This window comes from Sciurus carolinensis, chromosome 7 (assembly GCF_902686445.1).
Source record: "Sciurus carolinensis chromosome 7, mSciCar1.2, whole genome shotgun sequence".
In the NCBI taxonomy this organism is placed as follows: Eukaryota; Metazoa; Chordata; class Mammalia; order Rodentia; family Sciuridae; genus Sciurus; species Sciurus carolinensis.
In genome coordinates, this window is record NC_062219.1 from 153318408 (window position 1) to 153343554 (window position 25147).

At 55.0% G+C, this 25147-nt stretch overlaps 1 protein-coding gene across 1 annotated transcript; it reads left to right on the top strand.

Moving 5' to 3' along the window:
* Nucleotides 1-24630, top strand: Aldh5a1 (aldehyde dehydrogenase 5 family member A1). The gene is made up of 10 exons (XM_047557630.1): nt 1-508; nt 5352-5435; nt 6104-6274; nt 7624-7740; nt 9795-9938; nt 13144-13287; nt 14819-14977; nt 17880-18049; nt 20280-20338; nt 21525-24630. The coding sequence occupies exons 1-10, from the start codon at nt 173-175 to the stop codon at nt 21728-21730; spliced, it is 1590 nt and encodes a 529-aa protein (XP_047413586.1). The 5' UTR covers nt 1-172; the 3' UTR covers nt 21731-24630.
* The last annotated feature ends 517 nt before the right edge of the window (nt 24631-25147 follow it).

Genomic DNA, 25147 nt, shown 5'->3' on the forward strand with positions numbered 1-25147 from the left:
GAGCCAAGAGCACAGAGACGGCGCTGCTCTGAACTCGGCCACCTGCCGCCTGGCGCTCCGCAGCCCGCGCGTCCCCGCCGCCCGCTCGCTCCGCCCGCTTCCCGCGACCCTGCGCTCCCGTGCGCGCGCGCGCTTGCCTGTTCCTGCAACTGTCGCCGCTGCAGCCTGGGCCATGGCGACCTGCTTTCGGCTGCGGAGCTGCGGGGCCTCGGGCCTCGCGCTGGCGCCTCTGGGCTGCCGCCTCCGCCCCCGCGCCGGCTGCTCGGCGCCCGGCCGGGCCCAGCTCCGCAGCTACGCTGGCGGCCCCGCGGGCCTCTCCGCAGCGCTGCTGCGCACCGACAGCTTCGTGGGCGGCCGCTGGCTCCCGGCCGCCGCCGCCTTCCCAGTGTACGACCCGGCCAGCGGCGCCACGCTGGGCATGGTGGCTGACTGCGGGGTGCCGGAGGCCCGCGCCGCTGTACGCGCCGCCCACGAGGCTTTCTGCAGCTGGAGGGGGGTCTCGGTCAAGGTGAGAGCGCGTCGGATGCAGGGAGAGAGCGCCGGCCCCGGGCCGGAGCAGAGGGCCTTGGCACAAAAGCGAAAGCAGCTGCGACATCTCCCTCCTGCCCTCAGTTTCCCGGGGTACACACTACAGAAAACCAGAGCAACAAGAAAGGACACAAACAAGAAATAAGTTTGGAGCATCAGTGCCGGGCGGTAGAGAATGGCCACTGCTCTGAGTCTCAAGGAGCGTGCAGTCCAGTAGGGGGGTGCAGAGCACCGGCGTACAACGCCAGGACCAGTTGCAGTGGAGTGTGGTCCGATGAAGTAGTCCGCTCGCGCTGCCTACAGCACCGCGGACTGGGAGACAGAAACAGCAGAAACTTTCTCACAATTCTGGAGGTTGAAAGTCCAAGGTCAAGGGGTCAGCGGGTTGGTTTCTTCTGAGGCTTTGCTGCCTGGCTTGCATCCTAATGTGACCGCATCCTAATCTATTCTTATAAGAACACCAACCATATTGAACTGGGGCCCACCCAGTAACCTCATCTTAACTGTTATCACCTCTTTAGAGACCTTATCTCCACTTGCAGTCACATTATGATTAGCACTTCAACCTAGCACTTTTAGGAGCAGACCCTTTGGGCCTGTAGCATCAAGGTAGACCTCACCAGGGTATAAGACCTGAAGAACAGAGGAGGTGAGGGAATCTGGAAGAAGCAAGTCAGGAATGTGGCTGCCCTGTTTGCAGAACAGAAGGAGGCACTTTGGCCAGAGAGGACTGAGCAAAGGCGAAGAGACCAGGAAAGAGTCAGAGAGAGCCAGCGGAGGGTACTGGATAGTTGGGGATGCATGGCCCATTCTCAGGACTTGGGGCTTTACTCTGGGTGAGGTGGGGCTATGGCAGGGTTGTAAGCAGAGAGATGATCTGATGTACATTCTGGAAGACACTCTCCCAGTGCTGAGGTACTGAAGGAGGGCAGTGGAGGAAGCAGAGGCCTGTTGGGAGGACGTGCTGGTCCCTTCTGCATTAATAATGACATTCTTGAGGCAGGCTAACTTTATAAAGAAAAGAGGTTTATTAGTTCACAGTGTTGGAGGCTCAAAGTTCAAGATTAGGCGGCCCCCATCAGCTTGGCCTCTGGTGAGGTGCTGATGGCAGATGGCAGTGTCATGGTGGGAGCGACTGATCCCACGTGGGGACGGGAAGGCAGAGCCCCCCGTCTGGCTCTCTCTAAGCCCTCTCCTTTTTAAGAAGTAACTCAAGCTCCCTGGAAATGGCCTTGATCCCTTCCAGGGGCATGCCCCCCCCCCCCCCCCCCCCCCCGTGATCTGGACCTTCATTAGGGCCCACCCTCCAAGGTCACCACGCTGAGGACCCGGCCTCCAGCACATGGCCCACTGGGGGACAAGACACTTGCCAACTAATGGGTGTTGCTGTGGTTTAGGCGGCAGGTGGTGACGGGCCTAGCCAAAGCCAGGGAGTGGTGGCAAGTGGCGCCAACGTGGATGTTTTTGGAAGGTAGAGCCAGCTGTGTTTTCCAACGGCGCGTTCTGGGGTGTGAGGGAGAGGGGAGGCAGAACTGGACCCAGGTCTTCGGGCCGAGTGGGAGGATGGAGGAACCGCCATCTGAGATGGTTCCAGTATGAGATACACATGGCCTGAGAGATCCGTGGGATCGCGGATGAGGATGTGCGCAGGCCATAGGACATATAAGTTGGAGTTGACACTCGAGCCCCGGCTGGAGATGCATGTGTGGAAGTCACACGTGTGTGTGCACTGCGCATGCCCTCAGCTGGTCCCTCGTGTGTGCACTACGCATGCCCTCAGCTGGTCCCTCATGTATGCACTGCGCATGTCCGCGGCTCCTCACATGTGTGTGCACTGCGCATGCCCTCAGCTGGTCCCTCGTGTGTGCACTGCGCATGTCCGCAACTGCTCACACGTGTGTGTACTGCGCATGTGCACGGCTGGCGGTCTCCGCAGGGTGGTGGGTCAGGCCTTAGACCTGCGCCCTCAAGCATTATTTGGGGCCTCACAAGGGCTCTGGTGTCACCCTGTGTTCCATCACTCCACCAATCCACTGTCTGTGCCCCTTGTTAGCTCCATCCACAGGGGCCCGGGACTTCTCAGGGAAATATCTGTCTAGTTAGCAGGGGTTCTCAGAGAACGTGGTGGTTCCCAGAGGCCCGGCTGCGGGAGGTGGGCAGCAGATGCTATAGGGAGAGCTGCTGTGAGCCCCCTCCCTTGCCTCCTAGCCACTGTGGTCTTTCTCCCTGGGTCTGTTCCCCTCCCTGATCCAGGCCCAGTCACCTCCCCCCTTCTTGAACTGATTCTTATTGACGGGCTTGTAAGACAATGCATGGGTTTCCTATGACTGCTCTGACAAATTTCCATAAATTTTAGAAGCTTGACAAAATGCAAAATATTTCTCACAGTTTTGAAAGTTACAGGTCCAAAATGCTCGGCAAGGCTTTGCTGCTCCTGGAGGTTCCCAGGGACAATCCTTTCCCAGGTTTTTCCAGCATCTAGAAGCTGCTGGTGCACCTCGGCCCACGACCTTCATCCCTCCAGCCTGTTTCTCTTGTCACATAGCGCTCCAACATTGACATTGACATTGACCCTCCTGCCTCCCATGATTCTTGTGACCTCAGTGCATCCACCCAGATGGTCCAGGATAATCTCCCCACTTCAGCGTCCTTGATCACATCTGCAAAGTCCCTTTTATCATGTTAGGCAACAGTCACAGGTTCCAGGGACCAGGGCATGGACATCTTTGAAGGTCATTATTATAACTCACCACAGTTAAGCACTGTTCTTGGTGCTTTGCATGTGTTGGATTTAGTCCTCTCAGCGGCCCCTGCAGTAGCCTGTGATTCAGGACATGAAGAGGAGACTGACTGAGAGAAGCCCATAGGCCACCAGTCCTCACCTCCCTGCTAGTCCAGAGGGGAGCTGGAGTTGGGACCCCATTTGCCTGTCCATTGTTCCACCTCTCAGGAGCCCTGAATCTTGTGCATCCACACAGCCCCTCGCCCAGATCGTGCAGATAACCCCCAATTTAGGATGGTTTTAAGTTGGGAATTTTCAATTTCTCACTGGTGTGCAAGTGATATCACCAGTGGACACTGTCCTTGGAATTCTGAAGTGGGATCTTCTCCCAGGTGGCTGCATGCAGTGGGATATTGTCCTTCCTGACTCTGGGCAGCGGCAGTGGGTCACAGCTCCCAGGACAGCCATGGTGCCTCCAGTGCACTGCGTGGCTAAGTGAGGATGCTCCACAGCACTTCCAGCTGATGCTCTTTTCACCTTCCAATGGGTTTATGAGTAGAAAGCACCATTGTAAATTGAGGAGCATGTGTATCAGTTTTCTACAGCTGCTGTAACAAAAGGCTGCCAACTGGGAGCTTGAGCAACAGAGACTCAGGTCTCAGGTCTGGAGGCAGGAAGTATGAAATCAAAGTGTCGGCAGAGCTGTTCCATCCCAAGGCTGTGAGGGAAGGACTGTCCAGGCCTTTCTGCTGGGCCCAGAGGTGGCCCTTTCCTGGTGTCTCTTCACACCTTTCCTGTAGGTGTCCTTCCGTGTTTGTGGCCAGACTTCTTTCTGTAGGGACTCCAATCATATCGGATGGCCTCATTTTACCTTGATTACCTCTCATGAGACCAGCTCTCCAATAAGATCACAATCTGAGGTGTTGGGGGTTAGGACTCCACCACCCCTGTTTGGGGCACAGTTATATGTGGCATGCCAAGGGTTTCGCCCACAGAGGGTGGTTCCTGCCTCCACGGGTTCATATGTTCCGCCTGCAGGTCACTGGCTTTTCTTCTTGTCCTGTCTTCTGAGACTCAGCATGGTGCCTAGTCCCAGCAGTTTGTTTAATTCACTTCTGTGAGCCAGGCCTTGGGATTTTAGTACTCCATCTCTCACCCAGAGTGACCCCTGGTAGCAGGCCTGTGGTCGTCGGATTCCTAACTGGTGCTCCATGGCATGAGGAGACAAGTCGCATGTATTACAGAACAGACACAGCCGGAGAGCTATCAGCGCCTCCTCTCCAGGGGTTGTGTGTCTGTTACCACCGTCTGAATTTTTTCTCTCCTAAGATGGGGGTCGCCCAGACTAGCTGGTCTGAAATACCTGAGCTCCATCGATCCTCCCACCTTGACCTCCCACGTGGCTGGGACACCTGGCCTGCCTGAAGAAAAATAATAATTTTTAAAAGTAGGAAACTATTCCTTCGTGTGGTGAAATTAATCTTGTTTACCATAAACGATACCAGCTATTTCCACAACACTTTTATAGTTTATGACTCAGTGCACATTGGATGCAATTTGATATTGGTCTGTGTTAACACCTATCAAAGAGGGTCAATATATGTCTCCCCAAGTGTGGGGCTCTCCAGAGAAACAGAAGCAACAGGACGTCTATGGAGACGCACGGAAGAGAGTTACCATGAAAATCGACTCACATGATAATGGAGACCCAGGGACCCTGGGGTGAGATTCCAGTCTGAGTCTGAGGGCCAGCAAACCGGGTGCACCAGTGCCCAAGGGCAGATGGTGATGTTCAAGCAGAGCGTCAGTGGCTCTCCTTCCCCTTCTCTTCTGCTCAGGTCCTCAGTGGGTGGCCCCGGTGCCTTGGTGAGGGCCAACTGCCTTTAGTGTCACCAATTCCAATGCTAATCTCTTCTGGATAAAAGGCAATTATATTGAGGCACCCAGAGAATGTTTTTCCAGCTATCTGGGCATCCCATAGCCCAGCGACACTGGCACCTACTACCCACCCCACACTGCCAGTGTTTGAGGAAACAGGCTGACGGCCAGTCCATCCTGCATGCCACACTTCATTACTTCCCTGCCTCCTTATTTGTTTCAGGAGAGGAGTTTCTTACTTCGGAAGTGGTACGATTTAATGATCCAAAACAAGGACGACCTGGCCAAGCTAATCACGGCCGAGAGCGTAAGTTCGGGGTCCTGCCATGGCACCCTGAGAAACTGCCCTGGAGCATTCAGACGCAGGCTTGCAAGAGCCTCTGTCTTCCCCCAGTGCTGCTCTGGGGCTGGAGACTAAGTGATTCCTTGTCTGCTGCCAGAGCCCCGTCCAGACCCTGCCTGGCGGTCATGTCGGTAAAGCGAAATTTATGCATTCTAGTTCACTCTTTGCTGGTCTGCAGAAATCCATGCTGTTCGGAGCTACATGAATACTCCTTTTCCACCATCCCGGGTTTTTCCCAAGCGACTATTTGGTTTTTCATAGGTGGGGTGTATTTCTAAAGGCACGACAGTTCCTCCCTAGCTGTGATGAATGATTTTACACTGGGTTTCAACATCGGAGATCTTGGAAGGAAGACGAAAAGAGAAGGCGCAGTGCTAGGTGTCTCTTCCTAACTTGGAAGCACGTTCAGAACACAGATGCTCGGGTGGCTTAGGGTAGGCGAGGCACTGGGCACACTCTGCCACTGCGGGTGACCCTGCTTTCTAAGACTCACACAGTTAGGAATTTCCCATCGACCCTGCATCTGTTGTCCTGGGCTTCTCTACTTCTCCCGCCCCTTGAGGGAGTTAGAAACACCGCCATGCACTTCTTATCAGGAGGTAATGACCGTGGCCTGCTCTGATCCGACCTAGGGGAAGCCGCTGAAGGAGGCCCAGGCAGAAGTCCTGTACTCTGCCCTCTTCCTGGAGTGGTTTTCAGAGGAAGCACGCCGCATTTACGGGGACATTATCCACACCAGTGCCAAGGGGAAGCGGGCCCTGGTCCTCAAGCAGCCCTTGGGTGTGGCAGCAGTCATCACGCCGGTGAGTGAGTGGCAGGAGGGGCAGCCAGGGGCTGGAGGGACAGACCTGGGGCAGGAGGAGCAGGCCTGGGGAGGAGCGGCAGGCCCAGGGCAGGAGGCTGGGGGCCTGGGAAGCCGTTGTTCTTCCTCCTGCACAGGTGAGCTCGTCCTGGGTGGGTTCCTGTTTCCTTTGTGGGATGTGGAGGTGCTTCGGGTCCTCTATGATAAGGCCTCTGGGGTGGCAGGAGTGGGAGGATGTGTTTGGCAGTGCCCGTGGGGGTGGGACAGCCTGCGGGAGGAGCCGGGCTTTGTGACTCAGCGCGAAGGCTTCCTCCCAGCCTGGCCTAGTGCCTCTGAAGAGATCCAGAATTCATCATTTTGTAAAAGACTTGAGATGGGGGCGGTTTTTAATGTGCCTTCATGTGGAAGACTTTTCTTGTTTAACTTGGGGTTCTCGGTAGCAGAGCATCCGTGCACGTGCCAGCAGGCACAGGGCCTGGCTCTGGAGGGCAGAGGTCAGAAGTAAGGTGCAGCGTCTGCCTGGCCGGCACCGCCTCCCGCCTCCCGCCTCCCTCACCGGGCAGCCCTTCCCACCCCACCCGCTGAGGTCCAGTGGCCTTCCCTCCAGCACCTGCCCCTGGTCTCAAGACCACTGTCTCTCCCTGCTCAGCACAGGTGCAGGTGGGACCCTCTTCCTGCTGGGACTGACCAGGTTTGACCTGAAGGTTACTGTTTACCAGTCATGTGACCGTGGGCAATGACACTGACCTCACTGAGATGCGATAAGGATTTAATTATTGTTTTGAAGTGCTTAGAATAATAACCGGCAGAGAATAAGCACTATACAAGTGTTTGTCAAAGTAAACTGGCTTTATAGATAGGCAGATGCATACCCTCAATACCATAGAGATCTAGATATGTATGTAGATGTCCACAATATTTTCTCCCAAGGACCTCAGGACAAACCCAGGCTACTGCTTATGTTTGTAAATAAAGTTTTATTGGGACACATCATGTCCATTTGTGCACATCTTATCTTCGGTGACTATGCTGATGCAGCTGCAGAACAGAGTAGTTGTGAAAGAAGCTACATCCCACAAAGCCTAAGAGCCTTAATCTCTGACCCTTGACAGGAAACACTGGTCTAGATAGTTTTGTGCCGTGTCAAATTCGAAAATTGTTTCCTGTCTTTATGAGCCTTTGTCTCCTGGGTCCCTCAGTTTGGCAGGGCCAGGTGTTCTGAGGTCACCTGGGCAGCCGGAGAACAGGTTTGCCTGTCGGTTGTGCAAGGAGGTCTGTTGAGTGACTTCCCACCTCTGGATATCCAGGCATTCCTGGCTCTTACTATGCGCTCTGCTCTTCTGATCCCAGTGGAATTTCCCCAGCGCCATGATCACCCGGAAGGTGGGGGCCGCCCTGGCAGCCGGCTGCACCGTGGTAGTGAAGCCTGCCGAGGACACGCCCTTCTCCGCCCTGGCCCTGGCCCAGGTGAGCCTCTGCTGTGCTGAGCCCACAGAGTCCAGAGGGGATTTTATCAGGGGCAGAAAGAAGCAGTTCTGGAGCCTCCTTTACCTGCATCTTCTGCCGTGAGGGGTGTGTTAGTCTACTGGAAGTTAAGTCAGATATTCCTTTTCCAAATAATAATAGTAATAATAGTAATAATAATACATGGGGGATTTTCTTATACCTGCGGACCCTAAAAATGACAGTTATCCATCATTGTCATTAAATGGGCACTAAAATGCAGGCATTTCTCACATTTAGAAACACACACCGGGCGTGCTCCCCCCTTTCGTTGTTGTTATTGGGGATGGACCCCAGGGCTGCTGTACCACTGAGCCACATACCCAACCCTTTTTATTTTTTATTGTGAGATGGGATATCGCTAAGTCCTAGGCTGGCCTTGAACTTGCGGTCCTCCTGCCTCAGCCTCCCTGGTGCGGGGGTCACAGGCGTGCCATGCCTGCAGGCCTGTGTTACTTACGCTCTCCCCCGCACAGGCCAGCCCGCTTTAGCCAGAGCTCATCTTCTGTTTGAAACCCTGAATGTCTTCTCCTGTCACTCAGGGTCGTCCCCTTCCAGCCGCCAGTGCCCTTCTGACTTGTCTGTCACTCATCTGCTTGGCCCACTCTGGCCCCCGCTGCTCCTTGGACTCCCCCAGCCTTGCCCTGACTCTGGCGTTACGCTTGCTTTTTCCCGGCGCGCTCTCCCCTCAGATGCACCCGACTTGCTCCTTCGGGTCCTGGTGCTTTGCGTGTCAAGGAGGATGGCCGAGAAAGGGGATGGAGCCCGTACCCCGCACTCCGCTTCCCCTGCTGTTGTGAGGGTGCCAGTCAAGGACGTGCCCTCTCAAAGATGCTGAGTGGCATCTTGACCATTTCCAGCTGCAAGCACCTGAGGCCTGTAGCTTCCACAAGGGCCCTTCGGCCTGACTTTCCTGCGTGCAGCAAGCTGCGAAGTGACTGTCCTTCCTGCACAAGACTGGAAAGAGCCCTGAGGGCCAGAGGCTGGTTTGGGGCCACAGCAGACCTGAACAGACTCTGCGAAGCAACCCCTCGTCCGGCTGGCCCTCACACCCCACCCCGTGTCTCCTCATCGGAGACCCCGTGACTCCTTCGCAGACGCATCACTCACTGTCTGAGAAGTATCATGCTCTGTCACTGTTTCACATCTCGCCACCTTGCACCTCTGTGCATACAAACGTGCACCAGCCTGTGTGCTTTCCTCCTGTTGATCAGCTCTTGTGTTAACTGGGCTCCCAGATCCAGCCCGAGCTCACTGAGCCGTGGGCGGTAGAGGCCCTCTCCTCTGGGCACCTGTGGGCGGTAGAGGCCTGACCTGGGCACCTGTGTGCAACCGTCTCACTTAACGAGCCACTAGTGCTTCGTCATTAACACTCAGATCTTCTTAGTTTTTACTTCCTGCTCTTCTCCTGTTCGGGGATTCCCTCCAGGTCACCACATGGCATTTGGACATCACGTCTCCTCAGTCCCCTCTGGGCCATGCCAGTCACACTGCCTGCGTCTACTCCGTCAGGCTGTGCCTGTGACCTGCTCCAGCCTCTCCACGGCTTTGCCTGCCGCGTGCAGGGTTGGGGCTCACGGGTGCCCCTTTCCACTCTCCTGCCCTTGGCGCTACAGGTCAACCGAAGATGCTTATCACTCTCTCCTCTGCATTTTCTTTCTTGGGGAAGAAATCCAAGCTTGTAAACAGAAGGTGGCACTGAAATTCCTTCCCTAAGAAGTTTTATTTTAATGATTCTTGACATCGCATTGATGCTGGCATCACCTTAGCATCATAAGAATCTTATTTCAGTTCCAAATATATATAATTTGGGGGGGGTCCAGAGATAGAACCCAGGGCTTCTCTCATCTTAAGCATGTGCTGTACCACTGAATTACACTCTGATCCCCCCAAATATATTGTTTTTCTGTCCCCAAGATCGGTTTGATTTTTCACAGTTCCTTTTAGATTAGACTTCTATTGCTTTCTGGTTTTTTCTGTTTGGTGATTTGCGGCCATGTGTTTCTGTCTCTCTGTAGCTTGCAAACCAGGCGGGGATCCCCCCAGGAGTGTACAACGTGGTCCCTTGCTCAAGGTCCAAGGCCAAGGAGGTGGGAGAAGCACTCTGTACTGACCCGCTGGTGTCCAAGATCTCCTTCACAGGGTCCACGGCCACGGGAAAGGTATGTGATTGGAGCCCAAAGAAAATAAGGTCATCTAGTGTTTTCTCTTTAGTGTAAAACAGCGCTTTATGAGATAAGCCAATCCCAAAAAACCAAAGGCCAAATGTTTTCTCTGATAAGTGGATGCTGATACATAATGGGGGTGGGAGGTGGGTAAGGAAGAATGGAGGAACTTTGCATTGGGCAGAGGGGAGTGAGGGGAGGGGAGGGGGAAGGAAGGTGGGAAAGATGGTGGAATGAGATGGACATCACCCTGTGCACACATATGATTGCAGAAATGGTGTGACTGCCTCATGTACAACCAGAGAAATGGAAAGTTGTGCTCCATTTGTGTACAAGGAATCGAAATGCATTCTGCTGTTGTGAATAAGTAAATAGAGCAAATAAAAATCAAAAACAGTGCTTTGCCCTGAGCACTGTGTTTAGAGGGATCCCAACTCCAGTGCAGTTGGGTCTGAGTGCCCTCTGGGGATGGTTGCATGGTCCCCCCTGTGGGGACACGTGTGGGCTCCTGTTCCAGAGGAGCGAAGGAACTGGGCAGCAAGCTTCCCACCACGTCCCCAGGACGCGCTGCTTGCTCTCCGCTGTGTTCCTTCCAATTCTGCAATGCTCGCTTCTTTCACAGTCTTGAATTGGAGATTCCAGAAACACATGACTAATGGGTGAGAGGGTGTCTTAGAACTGAACAGAGATGTGCGCAGCACAAGGGAGCTTACAGACATGGAAAGGTCCTTTAACAGTTCACTTCTTCCCCTGAATGTTGAAAAGGTCTCTCCTCAAGACACCACCTGTGTTCCTGTGAATACATTTTTATTTTTCCTTTTATGTGTTCGAAAGAGAAAACTGTCAGGGTGGAACCGCAGTTTTTGTGGGTGTTGTTTCCAGATGATGTACTGTTCTGCTGGTCCGTGTGTCCACAAATGTGCATACGCTCATGCCACAAGTACACGTAAGCACACAGCAGATAAACCACCTGACCCTAATCTGAGAGTTTTTATGAAACCGGTCACTTTTAGAAAGCATGAGAAGCAGGTGGGAATGATGCAGGTGCCAGTCAGCTTTGGCACCCCATAAGCTCACACTCAGGGGTGGCATCTTGGAATTCCACCATTCCTATCAAAACAGGAACTTTCAGGTCCATAACTGCCTGTGGACGTGTGTGCAGAGAACGCAGGCATCACATGAGGCGGCTGGAGGGCCCAGGAGGAGGGGTTGCAAACCTCTGCCATCACGCCACAGAGCCCGGAGCTGCGCGGCCACACCCGCCCTCTGCTGCTTCTCTGCAGCTCCCTCAGCAACACCACCGCCTGGCCCGGCTCCTGGACACCTCCAGTCATGTTCCTGCCAAGCCCGGCTCTGCTTCTGTTTTCCCAGGAAGCGATCTGCCTCTAGCGACTCAGAGGGAAAAGTGACAATGTGGCCAAAGAATGGTCAGGGCTGGAGGTTGCCCAGTGGTCCAGCACGTGATCTGCAGTCCAATGTCTCCTCCAAAGTGAGCTCGCAGACCACCAGCACTGGCTCCTGGTCCTCAGGCGCAGTCCACTCTCCGCTGAGGCCCAGGGCGACCTCTGCTGGACGAGCCTGTGCCGCTCTCACCCCTTCTCAGGCGGCCGCCCTCCCGCCCCGCTGAGTGGCCGCCCACCGCACAGGCCTCTGCCCCACGGAGAATGAACCACGAGCAGCCATTTGAGGGAAGCACAACTCCAGGCTGGCCGGTGACCCAGGCAGGGAAGGTGAGCTGGACTGGTCACATCCCTCCCGAGGAGGTCGGCGCTGGGAACCGGGGCCACAGGACTCAGCAGGAGGGGACGGGAGTTCATACAGTCCTCCAGCGCCAGCCAGAGCAGGCCACCGCCGCAGCTCTGGGGAAGCACAGCAGAGTGGGGGGAAGAGGCCGTCAGAGGACACGGAGCAAGTGCAGGTGGCGGGACAGGTACCAGGGGACAGGGCCTGTGCCAGGGCTGGTGCAGGTGACTCGGTGGCCCGACGGTGACCCAGCAGTGAGGATCTTTATCGCAGATTCAGGAAACGTCCGTGGCCCGGCAGAGAGCATTGCTTAAAAATTCCAAGTGGAGGTAGTGGAGCTGCGTCCCCGAAGGTCTGCTCAGTCCTTGAACTCTGCTCCTGTGTTGGATGCTAACTCTCCCGTGGGACGTCTGATGGCTAGAGCGGCACAGAGCAGACCCAGGGCAGGCGCGGCTGTCCAGCCGCGCTCCTCTACCCCGGACCCTGTCACAGACCCGGGGCCTCAGCCTGCACGTCACCTGGCCCGTGCTCAGGGCAGCCTGGGCCCGGGAACCCCGTCCTTGAATCCTCTGGAGCGGTTTTCCTTCTCAGTCTTGACTGGATTGAGACCTATGTCTCGTCATAAAGAATTTAAACATCCCGAGCAGCTTTCCCAGACCCTAAAACCTGTTACTGGGTATTAGTCTACTGGTTTGTATCCACCAAAAGCCTGACCCTCATGCATTGAGCTGACAGTTCTCCAAATCCGTCCTGAGGGATCAATCACGGTGTTCATTAGTAGCAAGGAATTGGAAATAACCCGGATGTCCAGCAGATGGAGGCGTATAAATGCATTGCAGAACAACCATGCAGTGGAATACCAGGCAGCTATTTAAAGGAACATTCCAGAACATTCCAGAACAGGCCTGCTGGCATGAGAAGATTTGCATGGGAAGATATTCCATTAAAGCAGCAAGGTGCACAGGGTTGTGAACAAGTTAAGAAGTTCCTTAGGTTCATGGGGAGATAAAGCAGGTTGGAAAACTATGATTTTTTTTTTAACCACATTTCTTTCTGTTGTTAAAAAAGTACGTGTGCGTGAGTCTGAATATGGAATACATGCCTTGGACTGTTACCAGTGGTAGTCCATAAGCGGCGGCGTTCCTGTGTTGGGGTTCATGAGATGCAGTCTTCTGAGTGGGTAGCACAGCTGTGCGGTTCAGACATCGAGAGGTTAGCACTGGGCCTCGGGAGCCTCGCGCTCACCCCATAAGTCATCACTTTTGCTGCTTCTCGTCCCCAGTACTCTTCATCGAGCCAAGCAAATATGAATGTGCACTCTTGTTTCTCCCTCTCCTTGTGGAGGTGGTCTTTCCAGACACCGCGTGTGCCTTGTTTTCTTCCTGCTTGGGTGGCTTCGTGGACAAAGGCTGAGCACCTGGTAACTGACTGGCGCTCACTGCCTTCCCCGTGCCTGCAGATCCTGTTGCATTATGCAGCGAACTCTGTGAAGAGGGTCTCCATGGAGCTGGGCGGCCTCGCCCCCTTCATCGTCTTCGACAGTGCCAATGTGGACCAGGCTGTGGAAGGGGCCCTGGCATCAAAATTCAGGAACGCTGGGCAGGTGAGTCCTGTGGAGGTGTCAGGGCTTGGAGTGTAGATGGCCCGTCCTGCAAAGATCCTGCCACCTCTGCTGCCTTGCCTGCTCCTAATCCCTTCCCGTTCGATTATTCAGTCAACATTTAGGAGGCGCCTTCCTTTCACTAGGGACTGTGCCAGCTGTAGACGTCCAAAGAGAAGGGAGGGAGGCTCCAGCTTCAGCAGCTGCCTGGACTGCACGTGGTTCTCCATTCTCTGTCCTGCCCTTTAACTCTGGTTGCTTCATAGATTTCTGTCCAGTGAGGGATCTTCTTCACTTAACTGATGCAACCATGTCAGATATGAAACAGCCTTCAAGAGCCAAGGTCTGAGGCCCAAAGTCCCTTTTTTTTTTTTTTTAAACTGGAAATTGAACCCAGTGGTGCTTAACCATTGAGCCACATCCCCATTCTTTTTTTTGAGATGGTGTCTCCAAATAAGTTGTTGAGACTGGCCCTGAACTTGTGATCCTCCTGCCTCAGCCTCCCAAGTTGCTGGGATTCTAGGAATGTACCAGTGGCACTCAGTTAGTCCCTCAGTCGTAAAGGAAAGAAGATAGAAAAGTGTTCAGGACAAATCCTGGGGGAAATCACAGTCCTGCAGTCTCCAAAGACCTGAGATGGGGGCATCAGGAGCAGCAGGTACAGGGCACAGGGGCCCGGCATGGCACCTGGTGTGTCTTGGGAGAGTGGAGGCTGAGCCGCGTCTGCACAGGAAACCCTGCGGTCAGAGCTGGCAGGGACCTCTCAAGTGCCGATACAGATCTCGCATTTTCTGGATGAGAGGCTAAAACTGTAAAAAGACTAGGTGACTGAAGGGTGGCAGAGCCTCTGGTCCTGTCCTGCTTCCTGCTTCTACCCCCACGGCTGCCAGGACTCTGGCTTCTTAAGAAATACTCTTAAGCATTTGGCCTTAAAAGTACCATCAATAGACCAGGTGTAATGGTGCACATCTATAATCCCAGTGGCTCAGGAGGCTAAGGCAAGAGGATCACAAGTTCAAGGCCAGCCTTGACTACTTAGTGAGACCCTGCTTCAAAAAATAAAAAGGGCTGGAGATGTGGCACAGTTGGTAGGGTACCCCTGAGTTCAACTGCTAGTATTTAACATAAATAAATTATATATATACATATACGTGTGTGTATACATATGTCACCAATAAGCAATTTTAAATATTTTTACAGAAGTAGAATAAATATACCAGAAAGGTTGTATCATGAAAAATGAAATTGTTGCTATTCCATATTAAATAGCTTCCGCCCTCATCTGGCCTTGAGCTCAGTTTCCCCTTCACACTTCACATGACGTGAACGCTCGATGCTTTCAGAATCAGGCCTCTTTCCTTTTGCACACACAGACAGCCGTGTGCCCGACCTTCAGAGCTGGACTGTGCGCGGTCTGGGCAGGGAGGCGGGCCCCTGGGAAGGGTCTTCATGGTCAGGCAGCTGCAGCCCTCTTTTCTGGGTTGGATGGACCACTGTCACGCTGACCCTGGGTTTGTTTTCGTCTTCTGTCTAGACCTGCGTTTGCTCCAACCGGTTCTTGGTGCAGAGGGGCATCCACGACGCCTTCGTAAGCAAGTTTGCTGAGGCGATGAAGAACAGCCTGCGTGTGGGCAACGGGTTTGAGGAGGGCACCACTCAGGGCCCGCTGATCAATGAGAAAGCAGTAGAGAAGGTGAGCTCCTCTTCCCATCTGCGGGAGTAAAGTCTGATTCCAAAATCGAAAGCCCAGCCCAGCAAGACACCTTCGTAAGGTTCCCAGAGAGGCTGTTTCAGGAACAGTGGGGAATTCTGAACATCCTGCCAGTTCCCATGGTGGGCGCATCCTCTGTCCAACTTCTCCAGCTCCCACTGGCGGGTCCTGTGAGGTCCACCAGGGTCCTCCCTGAGCTTCCAGCCACAGTAGGGTCAGCTTCCTGGATGATGAAATGCCCTTCCAGAAGCATCCTTGAGAAAGGCCCAGCAGGGATCTAGAACCACAGAGGCATGTTCGAGACCTAGAGACGGTGGAGCGAAACTACTTTTAGGAAGGATTTGTTGGAAAAAATCACAACCTAGGCAACCGCCTAGGGGAGCTTTCTCTCTATTCTCCTGCTTCAAAAAGTTGCATTTGGGAGTGAACAGGGAAGTCTGTTAGACTAGGAAACATCCAGTATGTTCCCCAGGTAAGTCTCTGCTACTCGAAAGGCAGACACTGGCAGCTAAGTGTGTGGGGAGAAGGCAGGAAGGGAGGCCGGGGACCCCAGGTGCAGGCCCTGCCCACCTGGGACTGGACTGAGGAACCAAGGTGAGGCATAGCCCGACGGCTGGTCCCTGCCTCCTGAGCACAACCCCAGCCTGGACAGCCAGGGGCAGCCACGTAGCAGGCCTGCCCACCGCCTTCCCTAGGGCGCCTGGAGGTCACGGCACTCTGGCGAGGGTCTGGTCACTGCCCTGGGTTGCTCTAGCCAGGGAGAATGCACCGCTTTCCGCCAGGTACCTACCACCTGCATCTCAGAGGTGACTTTGGATCCTGGGACAAACAGGGTTATTGCTTGTCTGGAGAAGACGATTTATCCTAGTTCAAATCCCCAAACTGGTAATTCTCAGCCCTTGCTGTGCCTTTAACGACCGTAGCTCCTTGGCCCCACCTGGGTACTGACGGCTGATTTGGCTACAGTAGGGCCTGGCATTGGTGTTTTGCTTGGTTTTGGTGGTGCTGGGATGGAACCCCAGGACTTGAACATGCTGGAAAGTGTGCTACCACTGAGCTAGACCCGAGCCTAGCACTGTGTGTGTGTGTTTCTAATCAGTTACACATGGCAGTAGAATGCATTTTGACACACTGTACATAAATGGAGTATGACTTCTCATTCTTCTGGTTGTGCATCATGTAGTTACACAAGTCATATAATCATATGTGCACATAGGGTAATAATGTCCAGTTCATTTACTATCATTCCTACCCCTATGGCCTCTTCCCTCCCTTCTCTCCCCTCTGTCTAACCAAAGTACCTCTATTCTCTCCACCCCTCATTGTGAGTTAGCATCTGCATATCAGAAAAAACATTCAGCCTTTAGTTCTTTGGGATTGGCTTATTTTGCTTAGCATGATATTCTCTAACTCCATCCATTTACCAGCATAGGCCATAATTTCATTCTCCTTTAAGGCTGAGTAATATTTCATTGTGTATATGTACCACAGTTTCTTTCTCCATTCATCTGCTCAAAGGCACCTTGTTGGTTCCATAGTTTAGCTATTGTGAGTTAAGCTGCTATAAACATTGATGTGGCTGCGTCACTGTGGTGTGTTGATTTTAAGTCCTTTGAGTATAAACTGAGGAGTGGGATAACCGGGTCAAATGGTGGTTCCATTCCAAGTTTTCTTAGGACTCTCCATACTGCTTTCCAGAGTGGCTGCACAATTTGCAGCCAGCAGCCAGCACTGGTGTTTTGAAGTGCCCCAGACGGTGCTGATCTCAGCCCTGGGGAGCCATCGAGGGAGTGTTTTAAGTGCCACTAGTGCCCACGATGGTATTGTGCACCGGGACTTCGGGGGACCACTGTTGGGGGATTTCTGGCTGAGTGGAAAGAAGCTCGGTAAACAGCACCTTGTTCACAAACAGTCTGTGAAGCTGGAATGTAGCTCTGGGACAGAGCACTTGCCTGGCGTGCAGGAGGCCCTGGGTCCCACCACCAGCGCCACAAAAAATAAGCAAAGATAAATGAAAACAATCTGCCTGGTCGGCTTTAATGTACATACCACGACCGAGTGGAATCCAAGGAAAAGACGCTTCAAATAACATTTGGTATGACGGGGAAAGAGCGGGAAAGGGGGTGGGCTCGGTTGAGAAGGTTAAATAGAATTGTTCTAGAAACCCAAACCCTGGGGGCAAGCCACCCAGGCCAACGGGGACGCCGTGCGGGCGCTGCAGGGGGCGCGTCCACCGAGGGCCAGTGCGGGCGCCAGCATGCGCCCAGGCCTGTGTCCATCGCCTCTGAAACCCGTGGAAACCTGAGCCGAAAGTGGAAGGACGCCAGGCAGCAGAGGCCGTGAAGACCCTCTGCAGACGAGGCTCACGCAGAGCAGGTGGGCAGCGCAGGCGCCTGGGGAAACCGAGCGAGCTGGGCGCGGCCTTTCTGGAACTGGCGTGCGGAGCGGAGGCCGCGGCTGGCGGGGAGGCCATGACGCCTCCCAAGGTCGTCCCACACCTGCGCTCCGCCGGCCAGGCCTCTGCATCTCCGAGGAATCCCGTGGTCTACTTGAGTGGCAGTGGCCACGCTTGAGGACGTGCGGGAACAAACCAGGGCGCTGTCCAGGAGGGACAGCGCGGACCCCCGAAACAGGGCTGCCCCGAGTGCAGCGAAAGCGGATCCCGGGGGCGGCTGGGCGGCAGGCGGAGGAGGAGCCGCAGAGCCCTGAACAGGTGGCAGGACCGAGCCGCGGGCCAGGCAGGGCAGGGTGAAGGTGCACGCTGCGGGCACGCGGACGGTCCCTCGGAAACGGTCCCTGTCCTCCGGCTTAAACGTCCTAAGAGGCGGCGTCACTCGGAAGGTGTCCCTCACCAGCCTTCCCCAGCCTCCTTTCCTCCTCACAGGTAGAGAAGCACGTGAGCGACGCGGTTTCCAAGGGGGCCACCGTTGTGATGGGCGGGAAGCGACACCAGTATGGGAGGAACTTCTTCGAGCCCACGCTGCTCAGCAACGTCACCCAGGACATGCTCTGCTCTCACCAGGAGACCTTTGGGCCTCTGGCACCAGTTATCAAGTAAGACCTAGCCGCAGGAAGCCGGCAGAAGGCAAAGGAAAACAGCCTGGGCGAGGTGGCTGCGCCCTTCTGAGGGCCGGTGGAGGGAGGGCGGCTGGGGAGGCAGAGGTCTGTGCTCAGCAGACCCAAGGGCAGGCTTCCTCCATTTTTGAATTTAGAAAACAGAATTTACCTACTTCTTGCTGAACTTCCTCCTCCTCCTCCTCCTCCTCCTCTTCCTTGGTGGTGGTGGTCCTGGGGACTTAATCAGGGGTACTTTATTCCTAAGCTATATCCCAGCCCTTTTTGTTTTTTATTTTGAGACAGGGTCTAACTAAGATGCTCAGGTCCTCACTAAATTGCTGAGGCTGGCCTAGAACTCGTGATCCTCCTGCCTCAGCCTCCTGAGCCACAGGGTTTACAGAGTGCACCACCACACCTGGCCTTCCTCCTCTTCTTAATGTCTTCCCGGGGCTCTTCCATGGCAATCTGTAGGGAACGAACCGGCTGTGCCCTTCTGTGATCTTCCATCTCATGCTCACACGTAAATAGTGATTTGCCTGGATTAAATTCTAGATTCAACACTGAACATGGCACTCCATGCCTACTGACCTCCAGAGCTATGGCTGAGAGATCCCATGTCTGCCTCTCCCTCCTCTGAAAGGGATCCATTCACCTTTTTCCTTGGGGACCTCTCGGATTTCTCTTGGCCGCTGATGCTCTTACTGTAATGACTGGTTTGGGACCTGGTGGGTTTTTTCAGGCTGAGGTTCTAAGGCCTTTCTATGGTATCTCAGGGTCTGTTTGGTCCTGGGAACTTCTTGGTCGCTGTCGTCCTGTCCCAGGTGTCTGCTGGAGAAGCCTCCCCTCAGCACTTCACTCTTCTCTCCATTCCTGCTCAGCCCTGCTGCCTCCCCTGGCTGCTCCCTCCCTCTGCTGCTGTTAGTTCAAGGACACCCTGGCTCTTCCCCAATTAGCCTTTCTCACTTCCTCCATCTCTCCAGTCGGTTCTTCCCGCACAGGTTCCTCCTGGTGCGCTGCTCTCTCTTACCTTGCTGGAGACACTGCCCTTTTCTGACGGTTTGGCTCTCTTCTGCCTCCTCTGGTGTAGGTCAGGCTGTGTGTTATCTTCTGGAGTCTTAATGTCTTGGGTGTTTCAGGACTTTCCGGTGAGCTCATCGGTAGCCCCTGGCTTGGGCTTGAGGTCAAAGCTTAGACCTCAGTTTGTGCTCAGGCCAAGGGAGGGAGGGGACATCCCTACTAAAACCCCTCCTCAACACACCTACCTGCCCCAGGTGTCCCCCCAGGATACTTTGTAGTTGTCTATAATAGACTAAGGGAAAGAGCCTCTGCCTCAGCCTCTGCCTGTTCTGCATTGGCTAGTGTGCCAGCTGGGCTTGGCCAGATGTCTTATCACCTCTCTGCCAGCCTGTTACCACCTTGCTTGTGAAGTGTCCCCATATTCCGCTATCCGAGAAAAGGCACACTTCTTTGTCTTAATGACAATCTTTTCCCCAGAATGTGAACTGGACGTTTTCTCACCAAGTCGGAAGGACGTGTTAGCTAGAAATGCAGGCTGTGCTGCGCCACCCCCTGCCCCCTGCCCGCACCCCCAAGTTAGCTCCTCTGAGCCAGCTCCGCCTAGCCGCCAGCCCTGCAGAGACAGCTGCCAGTCCCCTGCTGACAGACCTCTAGAATTAGAAATCGGATGCTTAGAAATTTGTGTCCCCGTTACAGTTCTGGAATGGCAGAAAAACACCACTCAGATCTCATTCCTGAAATAAAGGATATGCTGGAAGAGACCACAGAGGGCTTTGGCCAGCTCGTTTCAGAGAGGAAGGACCTCGGGCACAGCACCATGGCGAGCCCTGTGGTAGCACAGCAGAGCCGTCTCAGACCCTGGCCTTGGCCTCTGAACGGGCCTTTCTGCTGCCGCGGACTTGCCCCACAGCTGTGGCGGTCACCTCCTCAGGGCACCCAGGCAGGAATCCTCCTCTTCTGCGATGCTGTCGGGTGGCGTCCCTGCTTGCTGTCTATGTCCTTGTTCTCCTAGAAGAGACGAGGCCAGGTTCCATTAGAGGACGCTAGCCCTGAACGCCGCAGGGTCTCAGAGGTCGCTGCCGTTCATTGCGTACTCTGCTCCGGGGTCTCTCTGCTGAAGTCTGATTCGCCTCTTGCCATGATCTGGGAAGGAAATCAGCTTTCCTTATTCCTGTACCGAGTTTGCTCATGACCGACTTCCCTCTGGCAGGTTTGATACGGAGGAGGAGGCGATCGCCATCGCTAACGCCACTGAGGTTGGGCTGGCAGGTAGGTGTCGTCCCTGTTCAGCTGTGGTCCCGCCGTGGGCGCCGGCCCATGCCAGGCTTTGCCTTCAGACGCTTCCCTGGGCCTTGAGAGTGAGACTTCGGCAGGGTGCACTCTGTCGCTCTCCCGGAGGCACGGGCGGACTTGTGGGAGCCCCTGTCTTTGCTTTGTCCCAGTGGCACATTTGGGGGCGTTCCGGTGGGAGCTGGGGGAGCAGTGAAGAAGGAAGAGTGCAGGCGTTTCTGGGGGGAGAGTCACGCACCTCCGAGGTCTCACGTTCCCAGAGGCGTGATGCCCAGAAGCCCCAGGTTCAGCTTGCCTCACTCCTAACAGCCTGGGTGACCAGGCAGCCCTTCCCGGGGGCAGCCGCAGAGTGTGGAGGGAGGAAAGAGTGGGAGCGTCTGCCGCTGGGCCTCGTGAATGGCTGCCACTCCCAGTCTGGGGGTGGCCAGGTGGCCACGGCGTGTCCCCTGTAACCGGGTTGGCACCCACAGTGAGTGCAGTGCCTCGGAAGACGCAGAGGCCTGTGGGTGAGCGGTGGTGCTGGGAAGCCACCTCCGGGCGGGAGGGCTGCCCCCACAGGAGGAGGAACAGCACTCCGGAGGGTCCCGCCCCTGCTGCACACCCGGCTCAGCGTCCATCCGATAACGGAGCTTCGGAGCTTGGCTGCCCTGGGCTTCCCCTGGTGGGAGGGTGGGGGAAGCCACGCCCTGAACTGGGCAGTTTGGAGGAGGGAGAGCCTGGGCAGAGGGGGCCGGGAGTCCAGGCGCAGGTGAGAAAGGGTGCGGAGCGTAGGGCGGAGTCTGGAGACGCGGCTCCGGATGCTGGAGAGAGAGGCTGACGCCCACCGGGGAGTTCAGCCTGTTGCACAAGTGTCCCGGAGGGAGGGGGAGGTTTGGGAGGAAATGCCACGTGGTCGTCTCGCTGGTGTGCGGGACGGACTGAGGAGTAGAGTGGGAGCCGCGGGTGAGGTGAGGGGCCGGGCAGGAGAGTGGGCGCCCGGCCAGCCTGCAGCAGAAGCAGAAGGTGACCTCCCCGTCTCAGGATGAGGAAGGGTGCAGGACCCCCTCGGGGCTTCACTGGGGAGTGGGGAGGACTCCGGGCACACAGTCCCCCGTGGGCCTCAACCTCTGTGGCGTCTGTGATGGACATTCGCGTGTCCTGTGTGTGTCCTTTCTTCCCGCCACAGGCTACTTCTACTCCCAGGACCCTGCCCAGATCTGGAGGGTGGCAGAGCAACTGGAGGTGGGCATGGTTGGCGTGAACGAAGGGCTGATCTCCTCGGTGGAGTGCCCTTTCGGTGGGGTGAAGCAGTCTGGCCTGGGGCGAGAAGGCTCCAAGTACGGCATTGACGAGTACCTGGAAGTCAAGTACGTGTGCTACGGAGGCCTGTAGGAGCCTCGTGCCTGGAGAACAGTAAAGGACGCTTGCCGCACACGCGGGGACATGCCATCCATTGACTGAGTGACCAGGCCATTAGTTAGGACTTTTTACACATTCAGCCATCTGTGATCTTTAAATAGATGCAAACCCTACCCCTGCCGCTACCTAACAAGGGACCAACACAGCCACCTGCCTGGGGCTGCAGACTCCAGGGAGCCAGCACTGGCTGCAGAGTGAAGCACAGGACCCCACGTGACCCTCTGCCTCGGGGCCAGGCCAGTGAGACAGGCCCGCCCTTCAGGTCACCCTGCCTGGTCGCGGGCACGCCCAGCTCCCACCAGGCTACCAGGCCTCATTCGGCCCAGAGCACTTGCTCAGAGCCCCGAGTAGGACTGGCAGGTGGGTCAGACCCGGCACCCCGTCCCTGGCCAGCCGGGCCCTGCAGGCACTGTTAACAGCCGTTGGCAGCGGCACTAAGCGGCCTGCTCGCCAGGTGAAGGAGCGCTCTGTCTCCAGGTCCTCAATTAAATGGGAGCCCTCCTTGTCCCACCCAAGCTTCATGTTGCTCCTCTAGGAAATGAGCCCCTGCGGGACGCAGGATCAGGGGGCAGCCGTACAGTGGGGCCTCCCAATCTCCACCTGCTCCTGAGCCGGGAGCACACCTAAGTGTGTCCAGGTACGCCTGGCTCAGGTCACCGCCAGCCTGGGCAAAAGTGACTTGCAAGACAGGGAGCGTGCAGGGTAGGAACAGGAGCCACCTGTGAGCGCAGCACTGCCCCTGCGCTGGGCCCAGAGAGGCCTGCCACCTGCCCACCCGAGCCCAGCCTTTTCGTCCTGGTGAAGTTCGCTCTTTCACTTCCAGAGGGCAAAAGCGCCTTCACCACCGTAATCTGGAAGGGACGGAAGGTGCCAGTCCACAGAGAGGAGGAGGTCGAGGCCTCCTTTTACCTGGTAACAACACTTACAGACCGCGTCCCCCCCAGTCCCCCGTGACGGGTCGGTGCTCAGCCTGAAAGGAACACAGGCAGTTCCAGCTCCTCCCTCCCCTCTGTGCACGGAGGCCCCTCGGCTCACGCTGGGCAGTAGCGGGGAGACAGGAGGAAAGCCGTGCTGGAGGTAGCTGCTCGGGGCTCCCCAGCTCACCACACTGAGCCACGGCAGCTGCTGCTGAACGGCAGATGCACAACGGCCGTGCACGTGGGACGCCTGCAGTCCTGCCACTGCTGTGCATCTGGCTGGGACAATACCTGCCCTGTGCCCAACCCCAAAGGAGAATCAGAAATCGGCCTTCCCGACACTGCCCAGGCCTGTCAGGAGGCCCGCTCAGCACGTTGACAGCTGATTTCTGCTCCTCGTTTGTGAGCGTTCAGGTGGGTTCGTAGAATGTCCTCATTGCTTAAGATTCGTGTGCCTCCATCCTCTTTCTATTAAGAAAACAAATGCCCTGGCATTGACTTTTAGAAGTAGAATACCGAAGCAGAAATGTCCAGAGAAGCACCTTAGAATACACTTTTGACTCTGTAAGAAAGGGGGTTCCCTGGCCAGTGACAAATTTTTGAGTTTTCTTGCATATTTGGCCCACTAGATACATAAGTCAAGGGCCAGAGACCCATTGTAATCTCCATGATCAGTTCTGTAGTGAGCCGTGACTTAGGGGCAGAGCTCAGACCGACATGCTTAAGGCCCTGGGTTCAACGCCCAGCACCACCCAAAGAAAAAAATAACTTGGAAAAGAAATAACTTACTGTTCAGTAAAATGGTTCTGGGTTCTGGGGTAAAAGAGAAGTGTGGGCTTTATGGTTTTGTTTGTTTTGAGATGGGTTCTCACTCTGTTGCCCAGGCTAGCCTCAAACTGCAGGGCTCAAGTGAACCTCCAGCCTCAGCCTCCCAAGTAGCTTGGACCACAGGCTGGTGCCATCATGCCTATCTAAAAGCTATTTTAAGTGAATGCTTTGTTATTTTCAATAAGGTGGCCACATGTGGTATTTGGGAGATATATACACGTATAAGCATGAAATTGAAAAGGACCATCAGACCAGGGGTGGGAAAACCACGGCCCATTCTCAGATCTGACCCACCTGCTGCTTTTGTGCAGCCGTGAACTAAGAAGGTGTTTGTGCTTTCAAAAGACTGGGGAGAAAACCCACCAGCGGTGTCTCATGAGACTTGAAAACTCATGGAATTCGGATTTGAGTCCATCAGTAAAATCAGACAGAGCCCGGCCGCGCCCGTGGGTCTGTGATGTGCGCTGTGACTGCTGTGCTGAGGCAGGATGACCTGCAAAGCCTGGAACAGTTGCCGCCTAGCTCCTCTGAGGAGGGCCGCCAGCCCCAGCCAGCCCAGGCCGCCGAGCCTGCCTTCCTGAATTTTGGCGCCGTTTCAGCCTGGCAGTTTCTCCTGTGCAGAACGTGCTCTCCAGAGTCCTCAGCAGGAACTTGCCAGCAGTTATGTCCTCACTCCCATGACAACAGGAGTCTCACTGCTCGACTCACCTCCCCCGGCTGTGCAGGGCTGCTCTGTGAAGAGCAGGTCTGCGTCTGTGTCTTTGTCCTTAGAGAGGACTGTGAAAGTAAAGATCAGAAGCACAATGTCCACCATCCTATTTTACTGTGAACCGACACGTGAACTTGAATTTGAGCCGCGCGATTTTTCCCTCTAACGGCTAGGTGGCAGCCTTCTGATGGCCTGTGTGCAGCTAGTTCCAGCAGCACTTCACTTGAATAATACTCATGCTGTGATTGTTTCATGCTGTACTCTGTGGGCTGAAACTTGGAAGTATTAGTGGGAAATATGTAAACACTGTGGTTTTTAAACATGTGCACATAACTTATTTTTCTAGTTTTTGACGTATGTCTCACTCTCTGGTCAGGAAACTTGCGTGTGTGTAACTAATAAATGCTGAATGAACATGGCTTCCTTCTTCTGTGCTAAGGGATCTGGTTGTTCATTCTGTTCTTTACTTAGCAGGCCGTCGTTTGAGTTTTTACTGGACAGTATCAGATCAGCTGGGAGCCAGGACCGCACCTGAAGGAGGGCTCCCCCGGCTCTGTGCTCAGGGTGTGTTTGCTGACCTGGACTGAGAATCCCCCTGAGAAGGGGTGCACCCAGCTGCTTGGATTCCCCAGCCTGTCTTCCATACACTCCATTACTAAACACTTTGTCAAGGGTTGTTTCTGTTGTATGTTCAGAAAAGCATTAGGACCCCGAGGTGTCCAGATATAACACGGTGTGTAACAGTAACGACGGTCTTGGTCCATTTTCTGTTCTGGTTACACAGTAACACAGATGGGACAAACTGCAGAGTTCATCTGACTCACAGTCTGGTCCAAGGTCAAGGCTGCATTTGGCAATGACCTTGCATGCAGAGTTCCTGCAGCACAGGGATCACGTGGCAGGAGCCCTACCCAAGCTGGCTTTTATGGCAGACGC